The 16389-nt window shown below is 52.0% G+C and overlaps 6 protein-coding genes across 6 annotated transcripts; 2 read left to right on the top strand and 4 right to left on the bottom strand.

The window, feature by feature from the left end:
- Positions 1-359: 359 nt before the first annotated feature.
- Positions 360-2107, bottom strand: CPAR01_05806 (uncharacterized protein; the record flags this gene model as incomplete). The annotated part of the gene is made up of 7 exons (XM_060490082.1): positions 360-750; positions 826-916; positions 964-1375; positions 1471-1544; positions 1605-1638; positions 1762-1781; positions 1912-2107. 7 exons carry the CDS (start codon positions 2105-2107, stop codon positions 360-362), a joined length of 1218 nt encoding a protein of 405 aa, XP_060351548.1.
- A 1996-nt stretch (positions 2108-4103) lies between these two features.
- On the top strand, positions 4104-5685 carry CPAR01_05805 (FAD binding domain-containing protein; the record flags this gene model as incomplete). The annotated part of the gene is made up of 2 exons (XM_060490081.1): positions 4104-4178; positions 4246-5685. The coding sequence occupies 2 exons, from the start codon at positions 4104-4106 to the stop codon at positions 5683-5685; spliced, it is 1515 nt and encodes a 504-aa protein (XP_060351547.1).
- A 339-nt stretch (positions 5686-6024) lies between these two features.
- Positions 6025-6909, bottom strand: CPAR01_05804 (uncharacterized protein; the record flags this gene model as incomplete). The annotated part of the gene is made up of 1 exon (XM_060490080.1): positions 6025-6909. One exon carries the CDS (start codon positions 6907-6909, stop codon positions 6025-6027), a length of 885 nt encoding a protein of 294 aa, XP_060351546.1.
- A 2402-nt stretch (positions 6910-9311) lies between these two features.
- On the bottom strand, positions 9312-9929 carry CPAR01_05803 (uncharacterized protein; the record flags this gene model as incomplete). The annotated part of the gene is made up of 1 exon (XM_060490079.1): positions 9312-9929. The coding sequence occupies one exon, from the start codon at positions 9927-9929 to the stop codon at positions 9312-9314; it is 618 nt and encodes a 205-aa protein (XP_060351545.1).
- Positions 9930-11665: 1736 nt separating this feature from the next.
- On the bottom strand, positions 11666-13143 carry CPAR01_05802 (RNA recognition domain-containing protein; the record flags this gene model as incomplete). The annotated part of the gene is made up of 4 exons (XM_060490078.1): positions 11666-11728; positions 11786-12344; positions 12397-12912; positions 12962-13143. The coding sequence occupies 4 exons, from the start codon at positions 13141-13143 to the stop codon at positions 11666-11668; spliced, it is 1320 nt and encodes a 439-aa protein (XP_060351544.1).
- Positions 13144-14091: 948 nt separating this feature from the next.
- CPAR01_05801 (uncharacterized protein) lies at positions 14092-14572 on the top strand (the record flags this gene model as incomplete). The annotated part of the gene is made up of 2 exons (XM_060490077.1): positions 14092-14130; positions 14249-14572. 2 exons carry the CDS (start codon positions 14092-14094, stop codon positions 14570-14572), a joined length of 363 nt encoding a protein of 120 aa, XP_060351543.1.
- Positions 14573-16389: the final 1817 nt, after the last annotated feature.

Here is a 16389-nt window from a genome sequence, read left to right as displayed (position 1 = left end):
TTGCGTCTTCGGCACGATCCGCCGGGTGGCTATCCGCCCTGCGATGCCACCAAGGCTTTACTTCGCATTGGCCATTATGATGAGAACCAGGATGTGCAAGGGGGTCTTCAACGTCGATCGCTTTTCTGTTGCCGCAGTTGAGGTTTGCTGGTTGCGTCAAAGTTGCCGAGGATCTTAATCTGACATGCGTGAAGATGACTTGAAGTCTAAGAAATGGCGTTACTTTTTCACATAACTAAACAATAACGCCTTCGGAATTTCTTTCATTCGACCCATGTACCTTGATAAGTGGCTAATATCATGCGTACTTGCACACTGATAGCCTATCATTTATATTGCGTTTCGTGTGATCCGAAGTCTCATTGTTTAGTGCTATACTCCACCGTGATTGTCTTCGTCTGGACAATATTGTTTCCTCGCATGATGGCTTTCTCTGATGAATCATCCTCTGTCGGATCACCCTCGGTATGACCAGTCGCGATAGTAGCTGGGTTGTTGGACCCCATGCTGGCCATCACAAATGCCTCGCCATTGTTGTCGCGATCAAATTGCGAATACTCGGCTCTATTCCGCGTCCCATTTGTACCACCGATAGTCATTCGTGATATGGGCTTGCTTCCAGTACCACCGACAGTCTTGGTTCCCTTGCCATATGTGCTTTCGCCGATGATCTTGGGTGCGACGTGTCGGAAAAACTTGCGTAAGGTCGGCAGAGAGGCGCAAATTACGACTAGGTTCGCTTCAACGATACTGAAAGATCGATTTGTCAGAAAATACAGCCACGGATATTGGGGATAGGATCAAAGGAGGCCGAGCTTCACTTACATCCATAAACTGGCCCATGAGATGACCCAGCTTTGGTCCATGCTTGTAAGCATGGCTGGAAGGAGAGAAACGCGGACGATCGAAGTGACGACTGTACTACACGTCTTGTTAGCTTCGCCAGAGTCTCGCTACGTGTACCATCATCTTGAAGAATAGTGGCGATGCCAACATACAGTGACCCAACTGCGAAAATGAAGAACAGCCCAACTTTCTGCCTACGCGGAATCTGTAACTTCACAACGATGGGAATAGGAAGCGCGAAAAGTATCAAGTCCGAGATGATGTTTGCCGCAGCAGTCGCAATGTATAGTGATGGTCGGTTGATGCATGTGCCTTCCGTGATGGTAACGTCCCAGCTCATTGCGATTGGATCACAGGCGAATACCAGAGCAAAGAAGATGCCGATACTGTAACCGGCAATGATCGCAAGAGAAATCCACACAGCTCGTTTGAACCATCTCTGAGGTGATAGTCGGAAGTAAAATATCAAGAGAGAGACTTTAGCGAAACTTCCACAGAGGGTATAGATGGCGGCGGCGAGGAAAACATCCTGCATGACGATTACGTTAGCACACCGGGCTCGCAAAAGAACATCCTAGTCTCCAAAGACGGAATGAACAGACGGTGAGATCCGGTCCCACTTACCATCATGTATATGTTGTACTTTTCGATAGAGATCTCCCATCCGTGGACACCTCCAGACCCATATGCAAACATATCTACCGAGGGCTTGTCAGCAACAACCTAGCCGACCATCTCAGCTTGGCATTTTCACTCACGAACACATAATCCAATGGTAGCGATAGAGGTGAACTATGATACAGTCAGCGAGACTGTTCTCAACAAGTTGACCAAGCTTGTCAGCGTTGTGTGGCTGGGCTTGAGGCTGCACGTTGCTGCAAGTCGCGACCCGGTGTCCGAGATACTGGGACTTACCCAAGCCAGAAGAAGAAAGACTGCCAAGACCAAGCGTTAGTCCACGCAGCTTGATAAGGCGCTGCTTAAGATATGATGAAAGTCAAGTAGTGATGATACAGGATAGTGTAGGAAAGGAATCTCATGGTGCTGTTTGTTGGGTATTCTTACCATCGTCCCACTGCAATCGACCGATCAAGAAGGCTTTCGTGTACAGCCTTTGCGCCATGAGCAAAACACTGAGAAGTGTACCAAATCCAGCGACATAGTAAGCTTCGGGTACAGCCTGCCGCTGTGGGTTGTCGAAATTGACCACATAGCCTTCAGGAGGCGGAAGAACAGTGACAACGCCCTTCACCACTGGCATGGCTTGGATATTACGAGTCGGATGGCCAAGCTGCTGATTCCGTGCTGATGCTTGCGGTGAAATGTGTCACTCAACAAAGTCGATCAAGTGGCAGGAACACAGTATCATAAGTATGGGGGCGCCCGGTGGCTTAAAGGAGATTACATCCTTCGGGCGAAAGGTATTTTCGGACGCCATGGTCGTTATGTACCAAACGATACGAGAGCAACCGTGGAAGTATTAGTTTTAGCATGTATTATTCTCGACTCCTTGACACCAACACTCTTTGCACATCGTATCTAGAATGTGATTCGCAAGCATGTTCACGTTTATGTTAAACCTGAGCTTTGAAGAGCGGAAGAAGGGAGTCCACATCCTCGGCCCCCCGTACTTCCTGATGCAAAAGGCCCTGTTCTTGTTCCACCGTCCTGCAGTCACAAATTTCTGTTGGAACCAACGCCGTAATATCCTTGACTAGCGGTTGGCCAAGATAATTCTGCGCGATATCACTTCATCCGGCATTCTGGCCCGAAGAACAGCACGAAATTGTCGATGTTTCCACTTTTACCTGTCGCTCAATAAACCCGGTCACAGGGATGAATTGTGTTGGAACTAGGGTCTTGTGAAGTTGAGACAAATCCTTCGTCCTCTCTTTCGGCGAAATGCACGAGAGAATTCAGGAACCGCGTGGCGGAACCGACGACCAGGTCGTTCGATTAAGTATCTCGAGGCTCAAATACACTCGCATAAATGCGCCTCGTGCCTGCAGTTCTTGGCTGCAAGAGGCTGCATCTCAATTTAAAATGTCTTGGGAGTTATTTGCAGCATTTCTTCTCACTTGCCACTTGTCGGGTCTTGATCTCCGGTCCGACCGCTTTCCGTGCCACTATGTGAAAGGAAGTTGTAGCAATGGCAAGTTCGATCGATGCCTCTTTTGCAAGGTCGCTTGGATGAAGAGGTATAAGATGCTGATAATTCCGGAGAAAGAGGTAGCTTCAGCCTTCCAAATGGACAACGCCGATCAGACTTTGTCCTAGCATACCTTCGTCACCTTGCATTGTGGCGCTGTATCTGATAGCACCCGTACCGTCGATGAGCTACCCCGGATGATGGCGGGGGCTAAATCGTTCGATGCGGCATGGCCCCCCGTGATCGGCTCAGTCCGTCGAAGCGTGGGTCAGTAAGCATTTTCATCTGGCCCTGGCCGAGGCGATGTTGGTTGCTCGTTGTTGTCGGCGTAATGCCTGTAAGTTGTCAGGGTTTCCAGAAGGATGGGCTTACGCGGAGGGCACGGAATCGAACCCCAGTGCCCGGTAGCAAGTCAATTTCTTCCCCGACAGCAAGGCCCAGGATCTTGGGTGGGACGACGGAGCTTCGGTGACTGGGATGGTATTCGGTTACTTCCAACAACATCGAGCAACGTTGTGAAAAGACATAGGATGGGAAGAGGGAAGAGAGCAACAGGGGTTGAAATCGCACCAACGATATTCTGTGCTGCCAGACGGGGGAAAGAAGCATGTTCGCCAAGTCTCCAACGCAAGGTTTGCAGCAAACTTAGCCACATGCAATGGATGCTACCCACCCTTGCCAGAACTGAAGACTGGACCGATAAACATCACATCGATGACAACTGGACGGTGCAAGCCGTGATGAGGGGCTGTCTTATTCTACACTACTGCATCACGGCAGTAATGTCCCACCTTCATCTCAGTCCTTCGTTTGTCCAGGCCCTTTCATGGACCAATATTCCATTTTGGGCTTCTTGCGGTCCACCGTGCTGGATTGCAGCTCCGAGGTTGCTTCAGGACAGGGTAATATAAGGACAAGCTGACGGCTTATCACAGAAAGTCTGCCTTCGTGTTCACCTCCGTCAGTGCAACCCACTCCCGTTGGTCTTTTTTCACAAGTCGCTCCTTGGCTCTGGTGTCGGCCTTGCCACCAGAATTCTCCCCGTCCGTCCCTTCAACTGACCGTCGCATTTCAATCCTTTCCAGCCTCCATGATGAAGTTTACCATCATGGCAATGAGCACTGCAGCAGCTTTGTTCGAAATCGCGTCTGCTGCGACTTGCTACTCACAGTCAACGGCATGCGTGAGTTCCCGTAGCTACAGACACACCTCCGTCGTAAAAATTCAAACATATTACTGACTTTGACCAGTGCTTGAAATTGAACAAGGCCCCAGGACTCGCTGGCAAGATCTACTTCCCCAACTCCACCGAGTATGTGGAACGTATGGACTCGTACTGGTCCATCACCGCTGCCCTGGACCCTTGGTGTGTCGCACAGCCCTCAACAGCCGAGGATGTCTCGACCATCATCACCACCCTCGCTGCGTCTAACTGCACATTCGGCGTTCGCGGCGGTGGCCATGGCTCCTTCGCTGGATCCAACAGTGTCAACGATGGTGTCACCATTGACTTTGGCTTCTTCAACAGCACCACCTACAACCCAGACACCAAGATCGCCTCCATTGGACCCGGCGGTCACTGGCAGACTGTCTACGACACTCTTGCCCCGTATGGAGTTGTCGTCACGGGTGGCCGTGCTGGCACCGTCGGAACTGGAGGCTTCATTCTCGGCGGCGGCAACTCTTTCCACTCGGCGTCTCATGGTTTCGCATGTGACCAAGTTGCCAACTTTGAGGTGGTCCTTGCTGATGGATCCATCGTTAATGCCAATGCCACTTCCAACCCTGATCTGTGGCAAGGCCTCAAAGGAACCGGCGCCAACCTTGGTCTTGTCACACGCTTCGATATGTACGCAATTGACTTTCCCGACTCAACAAAGCCGGTAGTCTGGGGAGGCAACCTCATCTACGACTTGGAGTCCGGGCCTAAAGTCATCGATGCCCTCGTTGAGTTCACGGAGAACGTCCACAAGGACGAGAACAGCTCTTCCATCGTCTACTGGGCGTACCTCCCCCAGCTCGGCGGTATGATCCTCAACGCCGCTATCGAGAACACCTTGGCCGAGGTCGCGCCCCCTGCCTTTGACGCTTACTATGCGGCTGGCAACATTACCCAGGACACTACCAAGGTCGACTTAATTTCCATCGTCGCAAACGAACTCGGTTCCGGTCAGCCCGCCGGCTTCCGCAACGCCTGGTTCACGCTCGCATTCGACAACGATGCTCGGATCATGAACTACGCCGTTGAGAAGTTCTACACCCTGAACGCGGATCTCGAGAAGGCTGTCGGTGCTGACTCAGGCTTCAACACCCTCTGCATGTTCCAGCCCATCACCAAGTCCATCGTCGACAAGGGCATCGCCATGGGTGGGAACAGCATGGGGCTGGACCACTACATCACCAGAGGCAACGGCATCATGTTCCTCATTACCTTCGCCGTCAACGGAGCTGAGAATGAAACCATTTCCTTCCCGTACATCCAGGCTTACACAGAGGACGTCGAGGCTTATGCTGCGTCTTTGGACTTGAACTGGGGTTGGATCTTCCTCAACTATGCCCACAAGGTACAAGATGTTATCTCGTCGTACGGTGAGGCTTCCATCGAGAGGCTGAGGGCCGCTTCTACCAAGTACGATCCTACTGGTGTTTTCCAGAACCTTCGTCACTCAGGCTTCAAGATTCCCTTCTAGATTTCCGGTGTAACAGTTGGCGAGAGAGAGAGAGAGCCCCCAGCATCAGAGATCGTCGATCTACTTGGCACCTTAATGAAGAAGGTCATTATCACATAGACTCATAATATTAGAAAACACAACCTCCCACTCTGGCGATTGTGTACACTCCGTGCTAAATCTACGTGCTTAAATTCCCAATCGTCCTGACACTTCATTGGGAATTTTGATAACACTCAGTATGGAAGAGTTAGAACAAGTGACTAGGTAGTTGGTATTAAATTCACAACCGCTAGAAGGAACGCTACGTTTGCTATGTACTCTATGCAGAAAGCGACCTCTATCGAACAAATCCGACTATCAACAGTTGCAGCCACCGCTCAAGGCCAAACACGGCAGCCAAGTGCAAGACTCCCAGAAAGATCCATCACCCGCCACGCAAGTACAGCAGTAGCAACCAGCGCAACAACAATCTGGACCCAGGCTGCCGCCCACATTAGCACCACTCCTCAAAGGATCCATCTGTTTTCCAGCCTCATACGCGCCATACACGATTCCGGCTCCGGCTCCCGTGGCAGCGACACCCCATAGCCCGTTCTGCATCGAATTCTGGAACCCCTTGACGGCCTTGTCCGGAGTAATCTCGGTGAGTCTATGAGTTGGCGTCTCAAGACTTTCCTTGAACCAGTCATAGTCTAGTGCACATCCTTCAGGCGTCTTGATGATGCTGCCGAACCTCTTGAGCAGCTCCCGGCAGTCGTCGTATCCCAGATCTTCAGCGGGAATGAATGAGCGCGCGGCAGCCCATTCGGTGTTGACTTCATCTTTCGTCAAAGTCGTCCAGCCGATCTGACAAACGGTGTAGTCACGGATGTGATAGCCCTTGGACGGTGTCGAAAGCTGAAGTGCTCTGAGCTTGTTCGTCTCTTCCCTTAAGGACCATGCAGCCACCCTCGCTTCATACACCCGAGCAGGCTCGAAAGAACTGGTCTTTTCGCTCTCTGGCACCTTGTCCTTCGGCTTCGGGACACTGCCATTTGGTAGGCGGAGCTCGTATTTCTGGCCGTGCGTGATGATGGCCCAATGTAAAAGACACCCGTCGTCGACGCGGCGAGAGTACCACACTTGTTCGCCCTTGGTTGTGTCCTGTCCCTGCTTGCCGCGAAGGTTCACTTCCTCTTTCAACCTCTTCCTATCTTCTTCTTGTTCCTCTCTGGCCCTTAGGATCTCCGAATTCTTGAACATTGTATAACGAATTCGAGTCTCGTGTAGAGTTATCGAGGCGTGTGGCGTAATGGTCTGTAAGAATTTGACGACGATAACCTCCCAAATTGAGTCGGAACGTATGGCAACTTTCGCTCAATAGACGTCGGCATGTTACACTCCATAAAATAAACGTGGGATCCTGGTTATCAATGCTTCAACGAAGCCGCTGACGGCATGAGCTGCAGCAGTGCGGCGTGTCCAGACATCGCTGCGTGGGCTGCGCGGACTGCGCCGCAGATAGCTGCCAAGTCTTCCCCATCTCATAGGGCAGTTCGCTCTCACGCATTCTCGGATTGACCAATGTCAGCCTACTATCAATGGGGTGTTTTTGGGGAGGGTCTTTTGTGTCTCTCTTCACTACATGCAGGGAGGCGCACCGCCTAAATGGACGACGAATATGACATCACCCCCTAGTCACGGGAAGATCTTCCCTGCATCGCCTCTGCTAAGCTTTCGGGCGGTTAATGTGGGGCGGTCTAATACCGGTCTCCTTCCTCCATCCGATCAGTGAAAGACTAAACGATACTTCATATGTGCACGGGAGACACGTCGAACTACATGTAAGTTTCGCGTGCCACTCGGCAGAGGTGATGAGCCATCCTTGGCGCGTGGTTATTTCGCCTTCTTGGTGGCTGGTGCCATCGGAAGACTTGCTCCCTCCAGTCCTGATGATATCTGTGCTCACTGCGCGCAGTCCTTTTGTCGTACCCTAGTTAGACCCAAGCATGCAAGCAAAGTACACAAATTTGACATGAAATACTGGCTGCAATTGTTACTGGATGATGAGCATGTAAGCTACCCAGATGTTTAAGCTGCTGTGCTCCCCACGACCTGCCGGAAGAGCTTCGTACTGCCCTTCCGCCTATGGTGTGCCTCTCGACGCCTACTATTTGGACCTCATGCTAGAAAGCATACTTGGTGGATGGTCGGTCTCAAGCCAGCAGCGACAATAATTAGCCGCAGGACATTCCGTCTCTTTATTCGTCATCTCCTTAGTCTTTTCAAGAGAAGTAATTATTAATTGGTCGACACTCAAATGGGTAATAAAATAGGATTCTAGTTAAGAAGATTAGAACGTCTACCTACCTACATACCATACCTAATATTCTTATACTTTTTACTATTTCTATCATTACTCTTACTCTCTTTCATATATTAATTAAAGAAAACTCTTTAGAAGACAAATAAGAATATAGATAATAAGAATAAGAATAACGGGGTCAGAAATAATAGTAATAAAAATGATATGGATAAAAAGAATAGGAATAGTAAAAAAGGAATAGAAATAATAAGAAAGAGCTAGGGAGGATACTAATAGAGCGGTAAGCGATTTTATTACCGGCTCAATACTTTACATCAACCTCCATCTTTAATCAACTCTTATTAATAGCGTGCAGCGATAGGTCGTAACCCGTTGATGAAGAAATAAGCCCATACAACACTGGTAAACTGACTAGCTAGCCATTGCTCAAAGGAAGCCAGCTGAGAAACAACTTGACTTTCCGAAGTCGTCAAGTACCCTCGCGCTTCAACGAAACATCGAAGCAAAGTGTCGCAACAAAAACCCATAGCACACTAATCTCGTTCTCGACTCATATAGGTCCAGTGCACTACTACAAAAACTTATTTATCCTCTTTCCCGCGTTAAAATCAAGCTCTGAGAATAGGAATTACGCAACTCACGAGCGCGGAGCTGCATCCTCATGCACCTGCTGCCGGAAAACGCGGCATGCAGCAACGAGCCGCGACTAAGATCGCTGTTACCCAACCGAGACTCCACATTCAACTAATGGCAACATGGCCGAGTGGTCCAAGGCGATAGACTTGAATTGTTCACGATTCAGACATCTATTATCTTCGGATGCGCAGGTTCGAACCCTGCTGTTGTCGCAAATGTTTTTGCTTGGCAGGCCTTCAGGATTTCTTTGCATCCTTGGCCAGTACAGTTGGGCGAGGATACATGCATGGATGGCCAGTTGTTGTGGTTATGGCTTGGCATATCTGAGAAGAAGTGTGGACCTGGGTATGGAGTTCATGTTGGACATCAATAGAGCAGCAATCTCATCAAGTACCTGTATCATTACAAAAGCCTCAAGTCGTTGCCAAATGTCAATAGATGTCCTGACTATGGCTTCGACAAAGTGTACGAAGCAATTGACGATGTATTGTAGTTAAGTGCGAAGCTAGCGTGAAAAAAATCTGACCTGACCTGGCACTCTTCCCAAAGCAGGAGTGCCTTTTGATATCAAACATTAGAACCACGATGCAGAAAACTCCCCGCTCCCAGATTCGTCACCTTGACAGACAACAGCAGAAGTAAGCCCACAGGGTTCTCAAAGCAAGTGGTCACGCGGTGAAGGAACCCATAAAACATGCCACGATCAGCAGCCATCCGGCCGTTCAGAAAGGCACTGGTCCATGCAGTGATTGCCAACAATAGCACCATACACCTTGCCAGAGACGTAGCTGCGCATGATGTCACGGCAGTTATCGTACACAATCTCCGCGGCGGGCACGAGCTCCGCGACGGGCGTCGGCTTGTCAATGAAGGCGGTCCAGCTGACGCAGCACCGCGCCGTCTCGATCTCGAGACAGTAGTCCTGAGGGGTACCGCGGATCATGTCGTTGGCCTTGTCCGTCTTGAGGACCTTGATGAGGCGATAGCAGATGCTGGCCATGGCCTGGTGGGCCTTGTCGCAGACGAGCTCATTCTCGCCGCACATGGCGGACGACGGCTCGCCAGCGTCGTCGTTCTTGGCGATGGTGTTGTCCTCGCCGTTGGCGGCGGGAGTCTGGGTGATGGTGATGTCGGTGTAGTTCTTGCGGCCCCAGACGGAGAAGGTGCCGATGTCGTTGGTGTAGAGGTCGAGGACGATGCGCGAGGGGAACTCGGCCTCCATGGCGAACACGGCGTCCGCCTTGGGGAGAAGGTGAGGCGGGAGAGCTCTCGCGACCTGCATGTTGGCACTCAGCGCCGTGGTGGCCTCGGGGATAATCATCTTTGGCGACGGTGCACTATCGATGATCAGTTGTCTGTATGTTGCACTCTTAACACTTGGTAAGACTCGATGTGACCTTACCTTGAAGGCAAGATTGCCTCGACTTGCTTGTGTGAAGGAAAGGCTGTGAAAGAGGGAAAGATAGAGCTGCGAAAGGCAGTCCGTACGCCGCAGGATTTATACACGCCGCAGGAGAGAAAACATGTAATATGTGTACGTGTGCGTGTGGCTGACGAAAAATCCCTACCTAGGAAGTAGACAGCGAAATGAGAGACCGTGAGTGTAGAGCCCTCGAACTAAAGGAGTGCAGGAGAATAGTATCTCAAGTGTGGGAAGGACAAAATGCCGTCAAGGTCACGATACTCGAAAAAGCGTATCAACTGGTAGACCACCCTGCTAGAAAGAGACTGGCCCTGCCGCAGACTGGGGCACGGGGGATTGAGTTCTTTTCTAGACAGGCTATGTAGTTGTGGACTCCGAGACCTGCTCAGCAAGGTCCAAGGCAACGAATGATCTATCATGGATAGTAATGCCGGTAATGAGCACTCAATCAAGTGACATTGAGTGAGCAATCAAATAGTCTCAGTGGCTGCATCCTCTGTAGCAAATACAGAACTTAATGCGTCCTCACCGCAAGGGTCCACACTCTTTTGCGTCCCTCTTCCCAACAGAGCCTGCCAGCTTCCCACAGCTCGACGGCAGGCGGCTGCATATGTACTTCTTCGTAAGCCCTTGCGTGAACGTCGGCGTCCCTCTGGGATGATGTTAGGTTGAGCTGAGCAGGCCCTCAGGTTCCAGACCGATAAGTTGAGCCTGGAGACTAGAAACTTAGAGGAGGGGTGTAAGTAAGGAAGCATGCCATAAGAGGTAGGTCACCAGGAAGCAGATAGACCGGAACACGCGGCCATTAGAGTCACAAAAGTGTGGGAAAGCAACAAGGTTTGAGGTCTTGACAAACTTGATTTCACCCAAAGGTCCCTCTCTGCCCGGAGCGGAAGTATCCCTACTCATCCACCAACGCCATTCGCCCAACGTGGGAAGCCACTAGAAAAACCACACCAAGCAATCTGCTTTTCGCCCAACGTACAGCGAGGCACACTCCCAAGTCCCAGACCGAATGATCATCAAGATTCCTACGCCAACCACCATCGAATAGCGCCAGCATGACCCTCTCGTTAAGAGAAACAGAAAACGGGTTAGAAGGACCATGATACAAGGCGAGGACGCACAGCCTATTTAGTACTACAAGCAGCAGCAAATTCGTGAATGACTGAGGGGTATCGCAACTGCAGACCAATGACCGACCAACTAGTAAAGCAAACAACAGGATTGGTTCACACGCAGAACGGTCACGAACAAGTCAACAACGTGGCGAAAAAGCAAACTAAAAGCTAGGAAATCTCTGTTGGGGGAGTCCCGTGTGGAAGTAAGACGAATAGAAGGGGCAACCAAGTCGCAAAACCATCCGAACCCGACGCCCAAGACAAGCCCAGATGTCCAGAGAGGTAACTAAGGCCGCAAAGCATGCAATCGTCGTTCTCGTGATGTCTCACAATCGTATCCGCTATCCGTATGCCTAACATCAAACAAGTCCAAAGAAATATGTGTCATTCGCCCAGGTATCCATCGTGCAGCGTTAAGAGTCCAAGGCGGCGGCAGCGAACGAAGAACGATGAGAGAAGCTCGAGAAAGGGTGAAACAATAAGACAGTTGAGAGCGCAACTCTCAATATTTCCTCAAGTGCTCAACTTGAGCCCAGAGGCAAGGGGGCCGTCCAGGAGACCCTTGAAACCTTCGATCTACTACAGAGGATGTTAGCCCAGGTGTGTTCTGACACATGACCCATGGATGCTTACCTGAGGAGGGGCACCAGGAGGGCCCTGAGGTCCCGGAGGGCCATGAGGACCCGGCGCACCGAAGTGAGCAGGTCCGTAGGCGCCAGGGCCGGGAGCCGGAGCGAAGTAGTGAGGCGGGGGAGGGGCAGGACGGTAGGGGGTACCAACACCAGAGTTGTTTTGGCTGCGGCCCCAGCTCAAACGGACACGGGAGTTTCCAATAGGGTATCCCTGCATCTGGTTGATGGCCATCTCGGCAGCGTGGCGATGGACGAACTGGACGAAACCACAGCCCTTTCCAGGCGGGATCTTGACGTAGGTGATCTCTCCAAATCCTTGGAAGAAGCTTCGGAGCTCATCCTCAGTGACGTAGCCAGACAGGCCACCGACGAAAACGGTCGTGTTGTTGGGGTCGGTGAACTGGTTCATCTGCTGACCAGGAGGGTTGTAGGGGGCTCCGTAAGCACCGCCGTACTGGGCAGGCGAGGGAACGCCGTAGAAGCCCTGCTGGTGAGGGGGGAGGCCAGGCGCCATCATCTGGTTACCATGGTGCTGCTGGTAAGGGCCGCCGTGGTTGCTTCTGCTTTCGTTAGTTTCTCTCATTCAAAATTTGGCAAGACGTGCAAACTCACCGGTTCTTGGGGGTAGCGGTGGAGATACGCATGGGGCGGTTGCCGCAGTAAACTCCCTGCATCTCCACAAGAGCACGCTGCTGGTCCTGCTCGTCGGTGAAGCGGACGAATCCGTAACCACGCGACTGTCCCGACATGGCATCGGTCATGATCTTAGCAGACTTGCAGGAGGGGAATCGCGCCTGGAAGAGAGACACGAGAACGTATTCGTTGACCTCAGGGCCAAGGTCGCCAACGAAGATCGAGTACTCGGGACCACGATCGTCGCGGCGGTCGTTGATGCCGCCACCGGAAGCCCAGTTGAGCTTGAAGGCGCGGTTGGAGTTGGGGACGGGGGATCCGTTCAGGGTGAGGGCCTTGCTGGCGGCCTCGGACGAGGTGAACTCGACGAAGCAGTAACCGGCATTGCCCGAAGTCTTGTCACGAATGACCTTGACGTTGACGGGCTCTCCGGTGGCGGTCAAGAAGACACCCTTGATGAAGTTCTCATCCATCCAGGGCTCGAGCTCGCCCATCCTGTCTTGTGTTAGTCCAAGCTAGAATGCAAATCTGGATGGTCACGTACCAGAGAGTGTTCTTATTCGCGTCCTGCTGGATGGGGGCCTGGCCGCCCGGGATCTCTCCGGAACCATTGTTGCCGGGGAAGGGCATGCCGCCGGAGACGGGAGTACCGAAGCCATCGCCGTTAGCGTTGGGAGGGGGGGCACCGTTGCCCTGAGCGGGGTTGTAGGGGTTGATTCCGTCCATTTTGGTGGTAGGATAGTAGTGACAAGTTCAGAACTGTAGCTGTCCGCTTTCAAAAATGGTTGATGGTTTCGAGAATCGAATCAGAACGGCCTGTTTTAAGACGCAAAACCTGTACTCCGAAGGGAACTTGGTAAAAAGTCGATTCTCTCTGACGCCTGCACGCCCCGTTGTGAAAACGAAAAATCGAGATGTCGCGGGATGTTCGTGCAAAAATGCTTTAGCCGCCGACTCAAAGAACCGAGCAATGCTTCAAATTCGACTTTTAGGTCTGTTTCGCCGTGGCCAACGTGAACTTTGAACGGTTCGAGAAAAGGTCAGAGGAAGAATCCGAAATGATTGGACCTGACTAGGGTTAGCGTTCAGATGTACACATGTCATCCTGTCAGCTCGTTGTGACAGTTGCATTCACAATCGCATTCGCAGTCACTCCGCAGTTGCTCGTCCAGCAGCTGTGCCCGCAGGAATCATCGTGGGTGGTGGTTGAGAGCGCAGCACATGCGGCATGTGTCCAATGCCGGTCAAATTGGTACCGTGGCAGGGACGTCCCAGACAATCCTTCGCAAACGGACACCTGAGGGCAGATATGGTATAGAGAGCTTGCAAGCCCTTCAGTCGCATACCTGCTTGCAGTTGAGGTGTAGCAAGCTTTGAGAGGGCGGTGGTCGGGCAGCTTGTGAGGCAATTGACGGAGGTCATCTGACCGTCTGCCTTTCGCGAGACACGTCATCTTCTCAGCAACGAGAGGCCTTGGTGACACAAGACCAGATATTGCCATCTAGCCTGGTGCTTTTTCCTGTCCTCGGTGTGTGATGCGCTGCGAATCCAATCTTCGCCTTCTCCAGTGTGTTGCGGCATTTCGGCTAGGCGTTGGGCTTCATGACGAGAGAACCGTGCCATACGTCAAACCGATATTGCAGAAGTTCGTGATGAGACCTTCCTTCCTTCCCCATGGCCAAAAGAAGCTGCGAACACGGCGCGGCGGGTGAGGTAAGACGGGACTTGCGGATATTTTGGGTGCGGGGGTGAGGAAGAGCCGGTTGCTGATGGTGCATATTTCGTTTTCCCGGGCGTCTGACGGTGACGACTCGTTGCACGACACGTCGAGGCTGAATGGCTTCGGCATTTGGTTGTCGATCTTCAAGCGCGATCCGGGATTATCCACGATGCATGGAGGGGTTCGATGATGCGCCCAGAACTGCAATTCCATCTTTTCTCCGACCAACATCCTCCAGAATCGCTCTTGGGGTCAATTCGAGGCGAGCAACGTCGAGGTACTCAGCAGAGGATTGCCGAGGATGCCGAAGGCCGGATGGTCGGACACGAGCGTTCGATTTGCGACTGCGGCTGCGGTTGCGGATGCGACTGCGAGAATGCGACGGCGGAGGGGAAGAGGAGTAAAGGCAGAGAGAGAGGTAGGAAGAAACAGTGAGGCAGAGATAGAGAGCATTGATTACTTACTTTTGGGCGCCAACAAAAAGACTCTTTTTCCGGATGACCAGGAAGAAACGTCGTGCGACTCGTAAGGAGGGTGGGTGAGAGTGGTGAGGAGGAAGAATTACAGAGTAATTTTCGTGTCGAGGGAGGAATTTGGGAATGGGGGGGTTAAACGACGTGGGAGGAACCGGACAAGGAAGTTGCGCGAAGAGATTTTTTTTTCGCAGCTGGTGAAGGCCGTGGATCTCGCTCTAGTCAGTGGTGACGTGAGGTGGACAAAAAACGCGGCAGCTGGAGCAGCACGGATTTCTTTTGCAACAACCAAGACAATCGCTGAAAAGGATGCTTCGATTTTTTAGCAAAACCCGCAGAGCAACGCAGAGGAGCAGAGCAGATCGCAGAGAGCAGACAGAGAGACGACAGAAGAGGCAGAGAGAGGTGCAACTCTAAAGAAAGAGGAAGAAGGAGAAATGGACGATGATGGGGGTAGAGGGGGGAGTGGGAAGAAGAAGGAACCAAGGGAAGGGAAAGTGGAAGGAAAAGGAAGAGACCACCAGCCAGAGACTCACGCCAGACGCCAAACGGGGTACCTAGGCAAGTACCTTCCTTACTCACTGGCAATGGAGGACGCAGGTGCAGGCGCAGGCGCAGGCTCGGGACGTAGAATGTGGATTTTTGGGCGAGGGGGAAAGGGAAAGCACGACCTGAACTCTAGGGGTGAGAGGGGGTGTGCGAGGCGGAAGGAAGACAGGCAGGTACCTTCCTGGGTATTGATTTAGTATGTGCGTGTGTGCGCAAGAACCCAAGGTTGTGTGTGTCCATATGTGTGTGTGTGTGGGTGTGGAAGGAACCTTGGGCCCTTAGGGTGAGGTGAGCTAAGGTACCTTACCACATACTTGGCTATTTTCTCTGTCTGTTTCTCCCGTTTCTTCCGTCTCTGTTTTGCGTGTCTCCGATGCTGTTGCTGGGGACGGCAAGTGCTTGTGTCCGGTACCTAAGGCGGCTAGAAGTATGGGATGTCTGTGTGCATGTGGTGCTGTGCGTGCCTCCTCCCCAGCTCTTCGGAGCAAGCAGGGCAAGGTATCTCTTACCTTAGCTTAGCTCTACTTTTTACAAGGTACCGGTGGGAGAAGGTAGGTACTTTTACCAAAGGTAGGTAGGGAAGGTATGGAGTCGAGGTTGAAGTGCCTTCCAGGTTGAAAGTTGAGCGCAGGTGGAGCATCAGCAGACGAGCCTGTTTCCTTACGTACCTACCTCAACTTAAGCCGCACTTTACTGTGTGTGTACTAGCCGGGTGCATCTCAGCAAGCAAGCGCACCGGGTCAATCCAGGTCAGCCGCAGCAAAATAGAACCTAAGAGGCTCAGACTCCAAATCGACGAAGCAGCAAAGTGGGCAAGTCTCCATTGGCCATAAGTCCATGGAGGGTTGGTGTGGGTCTGGTGTCGGTGCTGATGCCGTGCGCTGGAGTCGGGGGAGCCGTGGCTGCCACCAGCGAGCTTTAATAGAACGCCGGCAACAGGCGGACTGGCATCGCGTTTTTCAGGTCAGGTACGTGCATCTACGGAAACAGCACGAGGCGCCCGAATGTGTTTGTTTTTTCTCTCTTGGTTTGCCCTTGCCTCCATGTTGAAGTCGTCAGCGAGATTTTACTCCAGGACATTGGATATATCGATGACAGTTTGTGGTGAGGCAAGTACTCTCAGGGTTGGCCTGGGGCATCCACCTCGTGACTCCGAGGCCAGATTACCGAATGAGAAATAGGGTGTCGTGTGTGGGAAGGAATGAAAGGAAGGAAGCCGACAGGTACGGA

Source organism: Colletotrichum paranaense (assembly GCF_030867605.1).
Source record: "Colletotrichum paranaense strain IMI 384185 chromosome Unknown Scaffold_4.1, whole genome shotgun sequence".
In the NCBI taxonomy this organism is placed as follows: Eukaryota; Fungi; Ascomycota; class Sordariomycetes; order Glomerellales; family Glomerellaceae; genus Colletotrichum; species Colletotrichum paranaense.
Note: the sequence above shows the minus strand (reverse complement) of the source record. Positions and strands in the feature narration are given on the sequence as shown.